The sequence below is a fragment of the Protopterus annectens genome, chromosome 10.part0, assembly GCF_019279795.1.
Source record: "Protopterus annectens isolate FY-2018-M chromosome 10.part0, PAN1.0, whole genome shotgun sequence".
In the NCBI taxonomy this organism is placed as follows: Eukaryota; Metazoa; Chordata; order Ceratodontiformes; family Protopteridae; genus Protopterus; species Protopterus annectens.
In genome coordinates this window covers 674,020,301-674,039,183 of record NC_056744.1, presented here as the reverse complement: position 1 = coordinate 674,039,183, position 18,883 = coordinate 674,020,301, and the positions used below count along the sequence as shown (strand labels likewise).

The 18,883-nt window shown below is 38.7% G+C and overlaps 1 protein-coding gene across 1 annotated transcript in view; it reads right to left on the bottom strand.

The window, feature by feature from the left end:
- C8A (complement C8 alpha chain) overlaps positions 1–18,883 on the bottom strand; it is a 597,456-nt gene that overhangs the window by 94,670 nt on the left and 483,903 nt on the right. The window contains exon 9 of the mRNA XM_044085514.1: positions 6,259–6,416. Within this exon, the coding sequence (XP_043941449.1) occupies positions 6,259–6,416 (158 nt within the window). The remainder of the gene's footprint in view (positions 1–6,258; positions 6,417–18,883) is intronic.

Here is an 18,883-nt window from a genome sequence, read left to right as displayed (position 1 = left end):
ACTAATAGCTGGTCTCAAGGGGGTATTTCTTTTCCAGACTTTAATTTATATATTATCTCTTCTATTATAAAAGTTATTACTTTATTAATAGATCGGTCATATGTCGCAAAATGGAAAGATTATTGGGAGCTAATTAGTATGCACTTCATGAAAATCTCCTTAACACATAAAAATATGATTATAAATAACTCCATGTTGTGGTTGCTAAAGGAATTTTGTACTTCACCTATTACACCTAAACATATGGTCTGTTACCCATTAAATATTATTATTAGTTATCGTAACTTTATATTCATGCACCCTAAGTATAGGGAATGGAATTTTATTGTATTCCTATAATTTATACTCAGGGTATGCTTATGTCATCTACTTCTGAAGGAGCTCATTTAGCTATAGATAATAATCTAAAGTACTGGTATCAGCTGATATCTGATAATAAAGTTAAAAATCTAGATTTCTTAAAACAAGAATTTGATCTAAGAGAAACTTGCTGGTTAGAGGTTCAGATCTTTAGACAACATCTCATTGATAGAATAGATCTAATGTCTATAACAGTTAAAGAATCTATTCCAAAACTGATTGATTACTTGATAATAAATTTACAGCATAACGTTTCTGATAAAGGTAAACTTTCATATATACATAAAATTATCAGACAAGAAACTTTTTACAATGTAGATTCATACTGGAATTATTTCACCTCTATTAATGGGGACCCACCAACTCAACAAGATAAACAATATATATTGGAATCTGCTTATAGAACTACATCTTCCATTGTCTGGAGACTTTATACATGGAAATTTTTACATAGATCTTTTTATACACCTTTGATGATGAATAAAATTAATAATAAAGATAATCTATGTAAGAGATGTAATGTAGAAATTAATGCTGACTGGGCTCATATGTTTTATGACTGTATGAAGTTGAAAGAATACTGGAAGTCAATTAATGAATTTTTGCAGGCTCTTTTTACAGATAATTTCATTATTTCTAAGTCTCTTATATTATTCAACACACCTGTACCTCAATGTGTTAAAAGGATTAAGCTTCCCTTGTTATGGTCTATCCTAGCAGTGGCTAGGAAAATAATAACTAGAAATTGGATTTCAGATACACCTCCTTCGTTCAATGAATTTAAAAATGTTATGAATATAATGTGTCATATGGAAATAAGCACAATTAGAATGAGAACAACTAGAAAAACATCACATTTTATTGTATGGGATAATTTACAAAATTTGTTAAAAAAATTCTAATTTCAATAGCACAGTATTTTAGTTTAATTAATTGATCTGATTGTAGTGGATGTCTTTGTAAATACTTTAGTTGTTTTGTTGAATATTATAATAATACCTATTTTTAATTATTTGTATAAAATTGTTATGATATTTCTCTTATATGTTAAAACAATAAACTTGTTTTAAAAAAAAAATAAACTCAGCTCTAACCTGCTTTTCTTCAAAAAGGCTGAAGTTACACTCTTAATGGGATTCTGAAAAAAACCCAAATGAAAAGTAAAAGAAGACTCCTCAGTCTTGGTTTCAAGATCAAGATAAAAATAAAAAAAGGTCAGGGGACAGAAGTCCATATTTGCCCACCATTATATGCTGTAACTCTCAATCATAGAAATTCTCTAAAGATACCGACGTATCACAACTCATAAAATGTAAGCCACTCCACAAACTTATCACAAAACTATTTCTTAATGGTTTTGAGTTTATTGAAATTTATTTATACTCAAGTTTTCTTATAAGCAAGAAGATTTTAAAATAAATTATTCAAATATAAAAGGATCTCAACAGACATTAAAAGATAAGTCTCATCTTTTTAGTCTTTTATAAAAGAAAATAGATAGGCTAGGAGATTTTAATCTGTCACTGTATGATTTCTGTCTGTGCACAAGCAATTTACCTGACAAGTGGCCACTGCAGCCTTTACAATGCAATGCAAATCATAATGGACAATAATATCAAACTTTGTTTCTAATATTCCTATAAAAAGGTTTTAAATGGTTTTGCTTGCTGATTTTGTAAATCAGTTAATGTAGCCCAAAGTTTGTGAACCCCAGCTTCTTAGCTCCAGAATACGGTCAGTCAAGATAAGATTTCTATTTCTCAGTAAACATAAATCTTTGAAGACAAAAACATGATCCAGATACTGAAATTCAAGTATATAACACAGGTATTGTAAATTTTCAGTTTGCCAAAATATAAGACTTAGGTTTTGTTGATATTGATGGGCATGTCTTTTGCCTCAGTTACATAATTTATTTTGTACTTGATAAAAAACATAAATATCTTCCTTACTAATATATATATTTTCCCAAACATATTATCATTAACATAAGTGGCATAAAATGCTAGAATCAAATACCCAAGTAAGAAGGTATAGCTTAAGTAGAGTATCAAAGCCCTGATTTACTGCATAGCAGAGGGGTGCCATTCTAACCATGTACGATATTGCTTGACTAAACTATTGATCAAGGAAATTATCTTTGCCCAAGACATATATTCTTTGGATTTAATTTAAACAGATTATAATTTATGAAATCAAACACCTTGATCAAATGAAAATAGAAGTCTGCTTGAAAAGTATTTTGTTGACTCAATTTCTTTACTTTTATAGGTTTTACCAACAACAGTATTTTCAGTCTTTTGATGTTTTGTTTATGTTTCAAAGCTGCAACAGCATTAGTGCAGAAAGACAAATTAGACAATCTTGACATAGATTAGTCTTTAAAATGGTCAGGTGAGATAGGTTGCACGATTATATTTTAGTGTACCTCTGCATATAATTGTCACATGCCCTGATGTGAATGCCAGTGATGGTACAAAGAGGACTACTGGTCAACCAGAACACTGCCAGAGGTACTACAGCCTATACTGCACCCATGGCCAGATGTCTTGTTAGCACAATGACTGGTGTTACCACCAAATGCAATTATTGTGGTTTCCAGACACCTTGTAAGTGCTAGCCATTGTAGCTCTCATAACTTTTGCCTCTGCTTCCACGTCTGGCAATGCTTAAGGTATATTGCAAGTCCAGCACTTTTGCTTCTACTAAAAGTCATCTAAGGGCTCTCCTAGATTGTAGGCTACTATCAAATTGAATAGTTTTGAAATATATTGCTATGATACTTTTTTTTTTTTTTGTTAAGTAACATTTCACAGAATGTAGCTCTGTGGGATATGTTCAGGTCAACAGCTGACAACAGTTACAGGTATTCAAGCTCCAGTGAGCAGTGTAGGCATAAACATGATAACCTAATGCACCAACATCCTGAGCTGCTGCAAGAGTGAGAAGCAGAGGTACAACCACAGTGCCCTGATGTATGCTGTAGCTATGTATGCAAACAGACAACTTCTTGGTAACTGCACACTAGTCAGCAAGTAGTGTTACTCTGCAAAGGTAGCTTAATAGAAACATATGTGTGACCGCATAACTGATGTATGTGAGGAGTGCATTATGCAAATGTTTTTGTCATGCCTGATGCTTTTATTCAGTTACGTTAGTTATTTCAATAATGATGACCATAGGATTGGCCCAGTGTATCCACTTCCTCCATCTAATTAAACACTTTGTTCCTCCATTATGGCAAGAACCAATTCTTTCCTCAGTTTAGGCAAAAGAGTCAAATGTTAAGCAGATAGCAAATCAGTAGATCTTGTTGATTGTCCTTTCCCCAGCTCCATAACAACCTTGAGGGCTCCCCTGTAGCTGCCATCAGGTGCTGTATACATGCTTTTGTGTATGCACAACCTCCTAACCAAGTCTCATATCTCTTGTAGTATTAAGCTTACCAGGTTCTTCATACTGGCATTGAAGAAAGCCAGGCTGCCTCCATCCCCCACATGATGGGTGAACAAGCATCAGACATTCATTCAACCCTACTCCTCCTGACCACTCCAACACCCATGCACTGCTGTGCATTCAGGGCTTTGGATTTTTACTGGCCATTGTGGTTTCTTAGCTTGTTGGGTTTGAGTTTTTTTTTTATATTTTACTTTATCCCTTTGTCTCATGGAGCCAGGCATAGAGCATATGTTTTTAGACATATTTGCAATGTGTACATCAGTGAATCTATGTAGGACAGGCACCCACTGAGGCTGTTTTATTTGAAATAGTATGAGGTGCATAGATGGAGGTCAATGATATCCATCTCCAGTGGAGTATATCACTTGGAGAGGGTAGTCACATGAAATAAATGGCCAGGGACTGTTTATAATATATTGTTGCTACTTCCATATTAGACTTGTTACAGTTATTGCATATGAATAGCCAGAAGCAGTACCAGTTCATCACAGTATTTAAAACATCAACAATCTTACCCTGCTATGAGCCACTATGGTGATGTAGAAGGACAGAGCCTTGACTAAGAATTAGGTGATCCAGGTTTGATTTGTGACTTGGGCAATTGATGGGGAGGTAGGGAAAATTAGGCATGCCTAACCTGAAGGGGGCATGGTGACAGTGACATCTCCTGCAATAATCCCTGCTGTAGGCTTAGGATGTCATTGGGAAGAAGTATGATCCAAAGAGGAGTCAGGGATGGACCTGGCTAAGCTGCTGTGGAGAAGAAAAAATATGCAGCAACATCCCCATTGTACGCACACCATCTGAAGCAGCCACGTCTCTGTGAGGGACAGAAAAGTGGGTGAGGCAATCATACACCCCCCTGACAGATGCAGAGATGGCCAAGTCCATAAGATGCCCTTAAGGTACATGACTGGCCACAGCACATACTAGATTATGTCGAGGGGAGGTTATAGAGTTTGGCATGGGCATGTGCAGCCAGTACAATGACAGAAAAGACACCCAAAATACTCACCCTGCTGTGCTACATCCTTTGTCTGTTGCACTGTAATGATGCTCATGTTTATCTGACACCTTATAAGCAGTAAGAGTGAAATCAGGTATTCAGTCACAGGAGACAGAAAGAGTGACATCATGGTAAGGCGAGTATGATCAGTACAGTATATTTATATCTTATAAGTCAGCTTCTCCAAAAGACACATTTCTCACTGTGTCTCTCACATTTTCTTAATTTCTCCAAGCCTATTGGGTTTCTAATACCATGATGGGTAAGGACCCTTTTTCTAAGTCAAAGTATGATTAAAGTTCTTGAAATTAGTATTGTCTCAGTCTTTGATGCTAGCCAGAAGTCTCCACTGTGCAGATCCTAATGAAGCAGAAATGGAGACTGAGGTACCTCCTCCACAGCTAGTGGCCACTCACATCACAGCCCAGTCCTGTCATTGGGTAGGGACATCTTCACCCAACGCTATCACCTGCTTGATGCCAGCCCCATCTCTTGCCCATAACTGGTGCATTGTTCAACACCCCCACAGTCATTTTCCCAACCTTGTATGTATATGTCCTTCAGCTGTCACCCAAACCTTGAGTGTAAGCAGAGACACCCCTGTTTATCTGCTGTGTTTTATCCTTGTCTTATTGCCCCGATGAAGTTTCCTACCCCTCTGTCCAAACCAGGAGTTCTAATGCATTCCATACCTTTATCTTTTCTTTCTTTATGTAAAAAAAGGGGCTAAATCCTGCTAAAAAGATATCTTGCTTTCCCACCCCTTTGACCTCTACTATGTGTTCTTCTTGTGTGCTTTTTTTTCTTTCTGTCCCCCTCTTCACTTACTGTCCTTTATACCACTTTACACCCAGTGTTATGACTGATAAGGGTGATAGAATGTCTGCCCCCCCTAAAGCAATCCATTTTAGGTGAACTTTTCCATGGCACTTTACCAGGTTCTATGCAGAACGCAGTACCAGATGCAACAGGACTCTATTCTACAAATTACTACAAGACCTCTACTACTTATCTCTGAAACAGTTGACTGTGCCACCAGAAGTAAGCATGTTAGAAGTAGCTGTGCTGCTATGGATGACTGACAGTTTGCATTGCTCTGCTGTCTTGAGGAGCTTTGACAGCTGTGCTTCTCAGTCTGATTATCCTATAAGAGCACTACTCAGAATATCACAACAGACCTGTGATGGCTGCCTGGCAGCATGCTCCACCCAGTTGTTACACATTCAGTTACTCTCAATGTGCTGCAGACAAGAGCTCAAGTGCACTTGTGCAATGTTTGTTAATGACTCTCAGTGTCTCGCATGCTATTTTATTAATAAAAGCTAAAAAAAGTTAAGCACAATGCTATAAATTCTGCAAAATTTCCTTGTTTGAAACATTGAAAAACAACACATAAAACACATTACAGTGTTTTAAACATAAGTAAGTTTTACCTCAAAATCAATAAGTGCTGGATTATACTTGAGTGACCTTCCCCAGTGTCGATAATTCCTGGCATCTGCAATGGTTATAAGTCTTCCAGTGCTCCCTGTATCACCACCTTCAACTCGTGGGAGGATATCTTTTATAAAGCTTGAAGATGATGGATTTACTGTAAAACAGCAAAAGAAATGTGAGCTTATCTCTAAGTCAGGTAAGATAAAATGTACCTAAAATAAAATCACTAGTATTTCCTGCCAATCTATCCTCCAAACTAACAATATACCCGTTGCCCACAGAAATTAAATTTAAGCACACTATGAAATACCTCAGAATTATTTTTCATCAAAACCCATCATTGGTGTACCAAAGCAATGTAACAAACCTATGGTCAACAATACATAAGCAAAATGGGATATGAGAAATCTACATTATCCTGGAAATTTACCTTATTACATGTGCCCCCTATGAAGCTAAAGAAACAGCAAGAAAGAATATTAATTACACTATTCACACTTATAAAGTATTATATTACACTGAACTGCAAAGACAGAACTCAGATGTCTTGGAATAAATTCAAACAAATAGCTATTAGATACATAACAGTACACAGATTTTTAAAGCATACCCAAAAACGAAATAAACATTTTGCTGCATTTTGGAACTCGCTAATGGATCATATATTGAGATAACACCTACCAATGTCCAATTATTAAGGAATAAAACTGTATTGTTTTCTCTATACTCCATCCCCAGCACCTCTCACCCTCCATCATTTACTTATAATCAATACACTTTTGGGATACTTGTCATAATCCAGTGTAATTTTATTCTTCCCCAATAGAAATAATTACACACCAAGTTCACCTACAATGTCATCATATTGGTTGTGTTTACTGGCAAGCAGTGCATATGTGTATAAATCTATATATATATATATATATATATATATATATATATATATATATATATATATATATATATCTATATAGTTTATTGAATGATGTAATATTTTCCTCAACTTTTTTACTAAACATATGTGATAACACCATCCTGTCTGTATTACATTTCATTGTACTTAACATTGTTATCTAACTATTTTTGTTTTCTGGTCTGATATGTTTGTTCTTGGTATTGAACTCTATGGAAATGTTATTTAAAAAATGTCAATAAAGAGACTGTTAAAAATGTACCTAAAATAAAATGATATGCCATAATAAAAATTAAAATACAAAACATAAATAACTAAGATGTGGCAACAGAAATATAATGGTTGTTGCACGCACACACACACACACACACACACACACACACACACACACACACACACACACACACACACACACACACACACACACACACACACACACACACACACACACACACACACACACACACAGCCACACACACGCACACTCATTAGGCACAGAACATATAACTATTGATTTTTAGTTGCTAAACGCAATTTCATTACGGATGACAATTTCTGGAAATTCTTCACACTGCATTTCTTACTTTAAAAGTGAGTGTACCACAGCCTTGGTTTAACCAAGTTAGAAACATTATGTGTGTGAACTTGTAAGTAAATATCACTCTTAGAAAAAAAATGCAACTGCATTGTCATCAGATTTTAGCAGTATATCAGCAGTAATAAAACAGATACAACTCTGCATGAAGACCTGAGTGAGTATCCTGATGTATGTTATTTCACCAGGAACATGGCAAGTAGGTCACTTGAAAAGTCAGCAGGTGTTAGATGTGAGTGAAGCACTTCATGCTTGCTCACCTACCATTGAGATGATGGAGTGAGCAATGGTTCCATCATGAAATCTTTGTCTGCTGGGGAAGTCTGATTATGGCAGCTCAGTCCACATAAAATGGGAGTGTGCCACACACCAAAGGAGATTGAAAGCTCTACAGAGATGCATACATGTACACACATCTGCTGAGAAAGGGAATTCAAAAAATAAAAAGATAAATAAAAATCTGACCCCTCCTAGGTTACTGGATAACTCCAGCTCCAACATGTAGCCCTGTAACCTGACAACTACTGACTAAAATAGGAAAGCTAATCCCTCCATAAGTAGAAGATCCCACCCAAGGATTGATGTGGAACCTAACACTGTCAGACAGCTTGATGGCAATAATGCATGCCACTGTTAAGGCTAATTGTCATCAGGAGGAAGAGCCCTCCACTGAGATTTATGCAGCACTATGCCTTCTTGGAGGAAGGTGGAAAGAAAGGATGCAAAGGTAAGGTCACCATATGTCTGGGTTTCCCCGGACACGTCCTCTTTTTGGGCTCCTGTCTGGGCATTTTTCAAAAACCTGGACATCTTGCAGAATTATCAAAAAACAGACATCCCTATTTCAGCAGGATTGTCCCGTGATCGGCCGTCCGATCCTGAGTCCTGCACTGCCAGATACAGTCCTGGCAAAACAGCCTCCGCTTTGTTTTTTTTTTTTTTTGATTGGCCCATATACCTGTATACCAGCCAATCAAAAAATTGCAAAACAGAGCTCTGTTCAATGCGGAACTGCTTGATGTTCCGCATTGAACAGAAGAGGGTCCGCTATGTGAGTTTTTGATTGGCTCGTATACCGATATTCGAGCCAATCAAAAAAAATTGAAAAACGGAGCTCTGTTCAATATGGAACTGCTTGATGTTCCGCACTGAACAGAAGGGGGTCCACTGTGCTAGTTTTTGACTGGCTCGTATAAAGGCATACAGGCCAATCAAAAATTGCCAAACACGGAGCTACTTAAAGACTAAAGACCTTTTCTTTTTTTTGGTCTTCACCTAGTGTGACTTTCTGTCCCGACCCATCCAGTCAAAAATCTGGTAACCCTAACAGGATGAAAAAATATGTATCGTGCTCTTTTTCGTATAACCAAATATGGTAACCCTATGCATAGGGTATCCATGGAGGCTTAATGGTCAGAGCTAGTATGAAAAATTTCAGAATATAGCATCATAGGTGGTAGAGGTTAGTGGGATAAAATGGTGCTGAAGAAGACAGAAAATTATGGTAACAAAGGGTGCAGTGTTCCTAAAGTCTTCAGAAAAGATATGTATAGGATTAGCAGACTTTATTTCAAGAAAACCACCAAATCAATATCATAATGCAAAAATTCAAAGTTTATTTTGTATCTTTTCTCTTCTCTATCTTCATCTCCATTACCCTCTAAGTTCTGAAAATGATAGAATGTGGCATTTTACATTTTACACCAAAGGAACAAGAACACCACCCCTGTTCTTGAAATCATTCTGATTGTTTTGGTTTTCTGCTAGTGTACTGTGGACATATCCAATCAATAAAGTTCACCAATATCACAAGCAGCACTGCTGCAGTAGTTGTAAATATATATATATATATATATATATATATATATATATATATATATATATATATATATATATATATATATACAGATAGATAGCTGCATATATATATATATATATATATATATATATATATATATATATTTATAGTTATTGGTGCCTTGATCTCTAACTAACTATTTGCCCCAAGAAAGCTGAGGCTAGTGCTCTTAAATGAATATTCAGATTATTGAACACTTACTTCATTGTATGGCAGTTTTGTTTCCTAAATAGTTAAGTATGCGGATGTGAACTGTGTGTGTGTGTGTGTGTGTGTGTGTGTGTGTGTGTGTGTGTGTGTGTGTGTGTGTGTGTGCAAAGTATATGTGTTTTTAAGGTTAGAGTATGGCTTAGATAATGGGTAAGATCACAGTGTTATGTAAAGGGATTTTAATAAAGTAACGTAGTGTTAGGGTTGGCATGTATTACTAAGGTGGAGCATGGGGGCACAGCCATTTTCCTTTAGGTTTCATTTTAGTGTGTTTCAGTTGTATGAATGTTTGATGTGTTTAATGCCTGTGTTCTTTTCCTTTCAGCATTTAAACACGTCACACAATGGTGCGATGTATTTGACATAGCAGGTCAGGACGTGATGTCACTCACCTCCTGCTATGCACATTAATGTACTGTTGCACTCTACAGTCAACAGTGCATTAATTCTAATATTTTCCAGGGGGCTACTCCCACCTCCACCCCCCTATGTTGCAGTCTGCAGCCTCCACACCCCCTGCACATTAAATATACCAAGTCCAAGATCACACTACAGTGAGGAAATGGGCTAATTCCCTGTTTCTCACTGAACCGCAATTTCCCTGCACAATGTCGAACCCAAATTATTGACCTACACTGCCCTTTCGCTGTAGTGTCGTCATTCAAATTTGGGTCGACATTCTGCCAACTTGGAAACTGCAAGCTGACCACATGCCAGTCGAATAATGCAATTTCCAAGTTTTGGTAGTAAACCTATATATCTATATCTATATATATATATATATATATATATATATATATATATATATATATATATATATATATATACATAGATTACACACACACACACACACACACACACACACACACACACACACACACACATATATATATATAATATATATATGTTCTTTCGTCTTTTCCCGGTTAGGGGTCGCCACAGCGGAACTCCGGTCCGCTAATGATTGGCAGTAGATTTTTACGGTGCCGAGGTGCCAGCTCGACGCCCAACCTTCAACGAAGGCTTGCCCATTTACTCATGTTTTTCGAATGCCACTCAACCTATATTTGTATGTACTTAGTGATCGCTTGTTAAAAGAAGATTATTATTTTATTCAGAACATTTCTTCCATTCTTTCGTAAGGTTTTTGAAGTATAGTGGCTACAGCTAGTAGCTGTAATAGTTTTCCACCCTTCCTGTTGGTGTTTTGTTCTTATACTTGGTGTCTTTGCAGTTGCCCTCCCATACTGTAAATTTGATCTGGGACACTCCTCCCAGTCTAGTGTTATTAGTTCAGTCTTCCTAACACAGAGAGATTATTTGAGAAGGCCAACCCACTTAGATTCTTAATCTTGAATTAGCCCCTGTTCCAGCTTTCTCCTTTTCCACTTTACTAAAAAAAAAATAGAAAAAAAATAGAAAAAAAAAATTCTAAGCTTGTTTCCTGCCTTTCCTGTAACTAGTCTAGTCCAAATACAGATTTTCTGTATCCAGGACTGTTTGTAAGCTCCTGAGTCCCCCAAGCCTTTCTGTGTTGGAGGGAAGCCTTCTAGATTACCAGTGGAAGTGGTAAGTGCTAGGTAACCTACCTACCACATAACGAGTTGTTTCTGGCCCAGTAATTGTATTTATTACCATTTAGGCAGTTTTTCCATCTATCTCAACTTTCTGATTTAAAAGCCCGTATTTGCATTTGTTTCCCCCCTGTCCTGTAACTAGTCTAGTCCAGATACACATGTGCTGTATCCAGGACTGTTTGTAAGCTTCTGAGCCCTCCAAGCCTTTCTGTGTTGGAGGGTAGCCTTCTAGCTTATCAGTAGGAGTGGTAACCATAAGGTAGCCTATCTACCACAAGAGGAGTGGTTTCTGGCCCAGAAATTGTGGTTTATTGGCCTTTTGGGCAGTTGCTTCCATCTCTTTCAACTTGCTGGTTTGCACTTGTTTCCCACCTTTCCTGCAACTAGTCTAGTCCAGATACAGATTTGCTGTATCCAAGACTGTTTGTAAGCTTCTGCCCCCCCCCCAAGCCTTTCTGTGTTAGATGGAAGCCTTCTAGCTTATCAATGGGAGTGGTAAGCACAAGGTAGCCCATCTACCACAAGAGGAGTGGTTTCTGGCCCAGAAATTGTAGCTTATTGGTTGTTTGGACAGTTTTTCCATCTCTCTCAACTTTCTGGTTTAAAAGCATGTGTTTGCACTTGCTTCCCACCTTTCCTGTAACTAGTATAGTCCAGATACAGCCTTGCTGTATCCAGGACTGTTTGTAAGCTTCCGAGCAGTACCAAAGTCTGCTCTTCAAATTTTCCCTTAGATTTACTAGTTCTCTCTTCTTCTGCACTTATACTAGCTTATTAATCTAGCACTTTACCAGGCTTCTTGTAGCAATTATTGTAGCACACAAAAGTGCCATCAGCACTAAATGTTCAACAAGGAAACAGATCCAGTACTTATTATTAATGCCCACCCCTCCAGGCACATCTAAAGGTCAGTTCCCTGTGCTTTCTCCTATTAACCTGGTGAACTTGGGCATCCTGAGGCAATGTAGTAACTGCCTCATGTACACAAACAACCCTCTCCTCTTTCCTTCCAACACTCAGACTTGCGAGAGATGCATTTATATATCCAAATTGGAAGCCACGCACTCTCCAGCCAAGACCGGAATAGCTGGTCAAGAGGAGAAGGTCAACACTTGCACCACACCACATGGAACTCATAGCCCTCTGCAACACACACCAGCAATGCCATCACATAAAAACACAAACCACACACCCACCTTCATGGAGGCTCTCAGTAAAAATCTACCCAAGCAGCAGAGACCTCCAAGGCAGAATGCACTCGATCTCCACAACACAACACTAATCACAAGACACATAACTCTCCGAAACAGTGTGCCACTCAACCAAAGCCCCTAAGGCAAAACAGCTTGCTCAACACACTAGTCATAGGTGACTCGATAGCGAGACAAACTGATGTCCCACTCACTAGGTTGAATAAGGAGAAAGTAACAGTCAGCTGCCTGTCAGGTGCCAGGATATACCACATAATGCACACACTCAGGTCCCTCAACAACAGGTACAAATATGACTCTGTCATTGTACATGTGGGTGTGAATGACCTGAAACGTATCTCCCTGTACTACATGAAAAGTGACATGGAGGAACTCTCAGTTTATGTAGCCCAGACGAGTATGACCCTAGCCCTAAGCAGCATCCTAGCATCACCCAGAATGATACCACAGTACAAGCAGAAAATGATTGATTTCAACAATTATCTATGTTTCTGTTGTCATTCTAAGGGGATCCAGTATCTGTCTGCCTGGGATGACATGATTGACAGACCTCAATGCTTTGCCATAGATGGCATGCATCTGTTACCCCTGGACTTTCAGATACTGGCCAATGCTCTTGCCACCCCTATAGTGCCTTTTTTAGGCAATGTTCCAAGGACTAAATTACCACCGTAACAGCTACAAACACATGCAATCTGAGGGTCATGCTGCTCAATGCTAGAAGTCTAAATCTCAAAATGCACTCACTCAAAGCACTCCTTAAAATGGAGAACATCGACATTTGTGCTGTAACAGAGACCTGGTTCAAGGCAGCAGAAAGCACCCCTGCACTACCAGGCTAGAACTTATTCCACACCTTTCAGCCCCAGAACTTGGACCGAAGCTCTAAAGGTGGTGGTGTTTTCATATTCATAAAAGATGTGCACACCTCTAGACTGGTAGCCCAACATAACGCATCAGAGATGCTTCAGATGCAGCTAGCATTGGGTAAGAGTGATTCAGGTCATAGCCTGCTTTAGGTCCCCAACCATGTCCCAAGACTTGCACTTCATGTTCCTAAGCACCCTGGAGAATATTAGGGTCCACCCTAACACTCTCATACTAGGCAACTTCAACTACCCCTCCATTAACTGGGTAAACTACTCATGTACCAATACACTTGCCCAATGTTTACTGGAGTTCACTAATTCCATTGCCCTGGACCAGCTCGTTCTTACCCCCACTAGAGGTAGCAACTTCCTTGACCTGGTCATTACTAACATGGGGGACCGTTGTTCTATACCAGCAGTCGGCTCCTCCCTGGTTAGATCTGACCACAAACTGATCACCTTGGAAATCCACATCTCCATCCCCGCAAAGGTAACCACAGTGAAAAACTTCTCCAAAGCTAACTTTGGACTCCTAAAAACAGAGGTGGCTAACTTCACTGCACCCATGCAAATGGAGAATAGTTGTGTGTCCACTGAATCATACACCAATGCACTGTCTGAACACATACACAAATGCATGGATCTCGCCATACCGAATAGAACCAAGACGCTTTCCTCCGAAAAAAAGGAAGCCAGTCTGGCGGTCCTCTGCCATAAACAAATTCTACAACAGAAAGAGGAAACTGATGTGAAATAAGATGACATCTCAAGATTGGAAAAACTCCCTTGTCAGCCTCAACAAAATGTTGAGATCCCTCATCAAATCCTCTAAAACTAGCTATGAAAACAGAATTGCAGCAGATAGTAAAGAAAACCACAAGGCCTTCTATACTTTTGTAAAGAATCTCCATGGCAATACCCAGATTTGCTCTGAGCTACTGCACAATGGTACCTCCTATACCGAGCCAACAGATATTGCCTGTATACTGGCCAACAGATTCAGTGCCAACTTTACCCCCCCAAAGGACCAGTCACAATACCTGTAGATTGCCCGGCATCCAGTATTACTGCTGTGCAAGTTAAAATAGCACTGTTCAAGGCCAAGAATATAGCTTCTGTGGGACCTGACAATATCCCTGGTTGTATTCTACATGAACTACAGAGTGAACTGGCACCTCTACTGTGTGCCTTGTTCAATCACAGCCTCACCTCAGGCTTTGTCCCTAATGAATGGTGCACTGCTACAGTCATCCCTCGCCACAAAGGATGATCGACTACAAACCCTGGGACCTATTGCCCCATTAGCCTGTCAAGTCTGATATGCAAAGCTATGGAGTGCATCATCATGGACCTAATAAACAAGGATATATGGAATCTCCAAACTCTGGATCACACACAGTTTGGTTTTGTAAAGGGTAGATCATGCCTGCTCAACTTGGTCAACTTCTTTGAGTCAGTTACCAGAGCTGTAGATGATGGCAAGCTGGTTCATACAGCCTAACTTGATCTGGCCAAGGTTTTTGATACTATACCCCACTCAGGAATCATAGAAAAACTCACTAAGCTTGGCATCAACCCCTATATCACTAGGTGAGAAAAAACAAGTACCTTCCCACTGCAAACATTTGACTGCCAATATGAGAAACAACAAAAAATCCACGGCAGGCAAACAACCAGGGCTAAGAGGCTAATTTCATATCCAAAAAGGTATGCGCTGAAACACAACAATGCTAATCCCCAGAAATACTTCCTAAAAACAGCTTTATTCTTCCAGAGTTAAAAACCACAGATAAAAGTCCCTTTTTTTCATATCAAACGATAAACGCTTTCGGATAACCTTCATCAGATCGTACCATAACTTGGCATGCATTTAACGCGCATGCCCCTCGGTATTACTTGGCGATGTAGACATGCTTTGAGATGGAAACATTGCCATCATCAGATCTGATAAAGGTTACCCTTTTCCTCACTGTAGTGCGATCTTGGAGTTTGTATATATAAGTAGCAGGGGGTGTGGGAGGCACAACTCCCCTCATGGGGGCACATGAGGGGGGCTTTCCCCATGCAAAATCTTGGTTGGAAATCACTGGACTGCGAGGTACATTGGGTAATGTCGACAATATCGAATATAGGTGTGTCAACATTACCATTTCCGTTATTTTGCCTCAGCGATGTTTTTATTTTCTGTATTTTTTCGATTAAGTTATCACTCAATCAAGTGATTTTCAGAAGTGTGGTAGTAAAACATATATATATATATATATATATATATATATATATATATATATATATATATATAAATAAATATATAATATATCTATCTATATATATATATATATATATATATATATATATATATATATATATATATATGTGGGTCTACTTTACATGATCAACTTTTCACAAAGTCAAAATTCATATGGCTGAGACCATATGATCAACTTTTGAAAAGCCAAACATGTAAAGTAAACACAAAAACACAACCAACACTTACCTAAACAATGTTAGCAGGGGGGCTCCACCCCCCTGCACCCCCTGTGGGGGGCTCCACTCCCCATAACTTAAATATACCAACTCCGAGATCGCACTACAGTGTGGAAGAGGGAAATTTTCCCATTCCGCACTGTATGGTGATAGCAATTCCCCATGGTCGGCTTTTCAAAAGTCGATCATATGGTCTCGGCCATATGAATTTCAACTTTGTGAAAAGTCGATCATGTGAAGGGGACCCATTTATATATACATCTACAGATAGTGAGAGAGATCATGAGTGATCTAGTTAACTATACCGAATGAACTAAATGTTCATGATGCTAATGTTAACAATAAAACACCATAATGCTTCTGCTCATGCAATGAGAAGCAACTTCAATGCTTTCAGTCTTAGAAACATGATTTTAACAGGATGTTGTGGGAGGCTGTGGCAAATCACAACCCCTGCTAAAAAGTTATTCCAACTCTGAGACTGCACAGTTCTTGGGGAAAGGGCATATCCCAGAACCCTAAGGATTGTCAGTTTTAAATACCTATCAACCATTGTTAAAAGTGACTCACAAAACAGAGGTTATTACAGATGTTCGATATTTTGGATGACTCCCATAGATATACACACAAAGACTCCTCAACACACACAAAGTCTCCCACACACACACATACACATTGACATGCATGTATATTACTTATTTATTTTATTGGGGTAGAGCACTGATCCCAAGTGACTAATTTCCATCTCAGCCCAGGATCAAAAAAAGTTTGCATTACATTTTGTGAGAAATAGCAAGAATATAATGAAAATGCAAATCTGCAATATACCATTACAAGCTCTCTCATGCACAGAACAGTAACGATGAACAGGTTGTCAGCTCATGTACTACACCTCCTTCACAAACCATGTCATCAACAGATAAACTATCATACTCAGAGGTACTAAAAAGAAACCTACCTAAACACCAGAGACCTTCCAAGCACAAAAATGCTACATCTAATGCAGCACCTACAGAACTCAATACATATAATGACACAAGCACTTGTGTCTCACCAAATAAGCCCCTAAGGCTAAGCACATCTAAACCAAACTTTTTAGTCACAGGTGATTCCATTGTGAGACACACAGATGTCCCACACACTAGGCTGGACAAGGAGAAGGTTACAGAGACCTGTCTCTCAGGTGTCAGTATCCATCAGATCACACATGCACTCAAGTCTCAAAACAACAAGTACTGTTATGACTCCATTATAGTTCACATTGATGTGAATGACTTGAGACATACCTCACTGGACTATATGATGAGAGACATGATTGAGCTCTCTGAATATGTGTCTCAGGCAAATATGTCCCTAGCCTTGAACAGCATTCTACCCTCGCCTAAGATGATACCACAATATAAACAGAAAAAGACTGACTTCAATAATTGGCTTAGTTTCTGGTGCCATTCTAAGGGGATCTATCTCCTGTCAGCCTGGGATGACATGGTTGATAGAACATGCTGCTTTGCCAGAGATGGTCTTCACCTGTCACCTCTAGGTTTTTGGTTATTGGCTAAAGCAGTTGCCTCTCCCATAATGCCTTTTTTAGGCAAGCTCTCAAGAACAACATTTCTGACATGAAAATATCTCTCACAAATAAATGAAAGGTTATGCTGCTAAACGCTAGGAGTTTAAATCAGAAACTGCACTCTCTGGAAGCATTCCCCTCCCTGTAGGATGTTGACGTCTGTGCAGTCACAGAAACTTGGTTCAAGGGCACAGAGAGTATGCCAGCCTTGCAAGGCAAAAATGCCTTCCACACTTTCAGACAACAAAATGAATGTGTGAGAACCAAAGGAGGAGGAGTATCTATTTTCATCAAAGATAAATACACCTCTAGACTGATTATTCAGGAAAACTCCATGGAGTTACTCCAAGGTCAACTAACTGTGGGTAAGACCCCTCTTCAAGTCATCATTAGCTATAAGCCTCCTTCAATGAACCAAGATACCCACGCTGCTTATTTGGACCTGCTTGAGTCAATCAAATTACAACCAATCACTCTAGTCATGGGCAGTTCTAACTATCCTATATGAGTACCAACATGCTCGCAGAAAGGTTCCTGGACTTTGTTAACACTAATGCCCTGGAACAAATAGTATGCAACCCCACAAGGGGCTCAAATATTCTCAACCTGGTCCTTACCAAGATGGGTGACTGTTGCACCACTACAAGTATAGGACCCTCACTCATTAAATCTGATCACAAATCCATCACATTTGAAGTAGCTTTAACATTTGAACCTCTCTTAGTTGAAATCAGACTAAAAAAATTCACCAAAGCTAATTATACCCTCCTAATGGATGGCATAAATAATTTCCAACCTCCTGTTCTCACAGATGGCATTGACAACTATACTAAAGTATATACAAATGCCCTGCACAATAACTTATATAAATATATTGACACTGCTGTAACAGATAGGATCAAAACAAGATCCTCAAAAAAATAAAAAAGCAAACCTCCATGGTGGAGATCTAGCATTAAGTTATACAAGAGGAAGAAGTTGCTGTCTAACACCTTCCTTTCCTTGAACAAACAAAAATACAACTTGTAAAATGTTCTAAGGACAACTTCGAAAAAAAATTAGCAACCATAGTTAAAGACAGCCATATGGCATTCTTCAGCTATATCCATAACCTAAAAGGTAAGACCCAGATGTGTGCTGAACTAGCTGTGAATGGCATCACACACGCTGATCCTGTGAAGACAGCTAATCTATTAGATGACAGGTTTGTTGAAAATGTTGCCCCCCCCCCAAACATTATACAAAGCACTGCCTCTACATCTCGCCCAGCTTGCATCTCCAAAGAACAAGTCATTAATGCTCTCTCCAAGGCCATAAACACAGCCTCTGTGGGA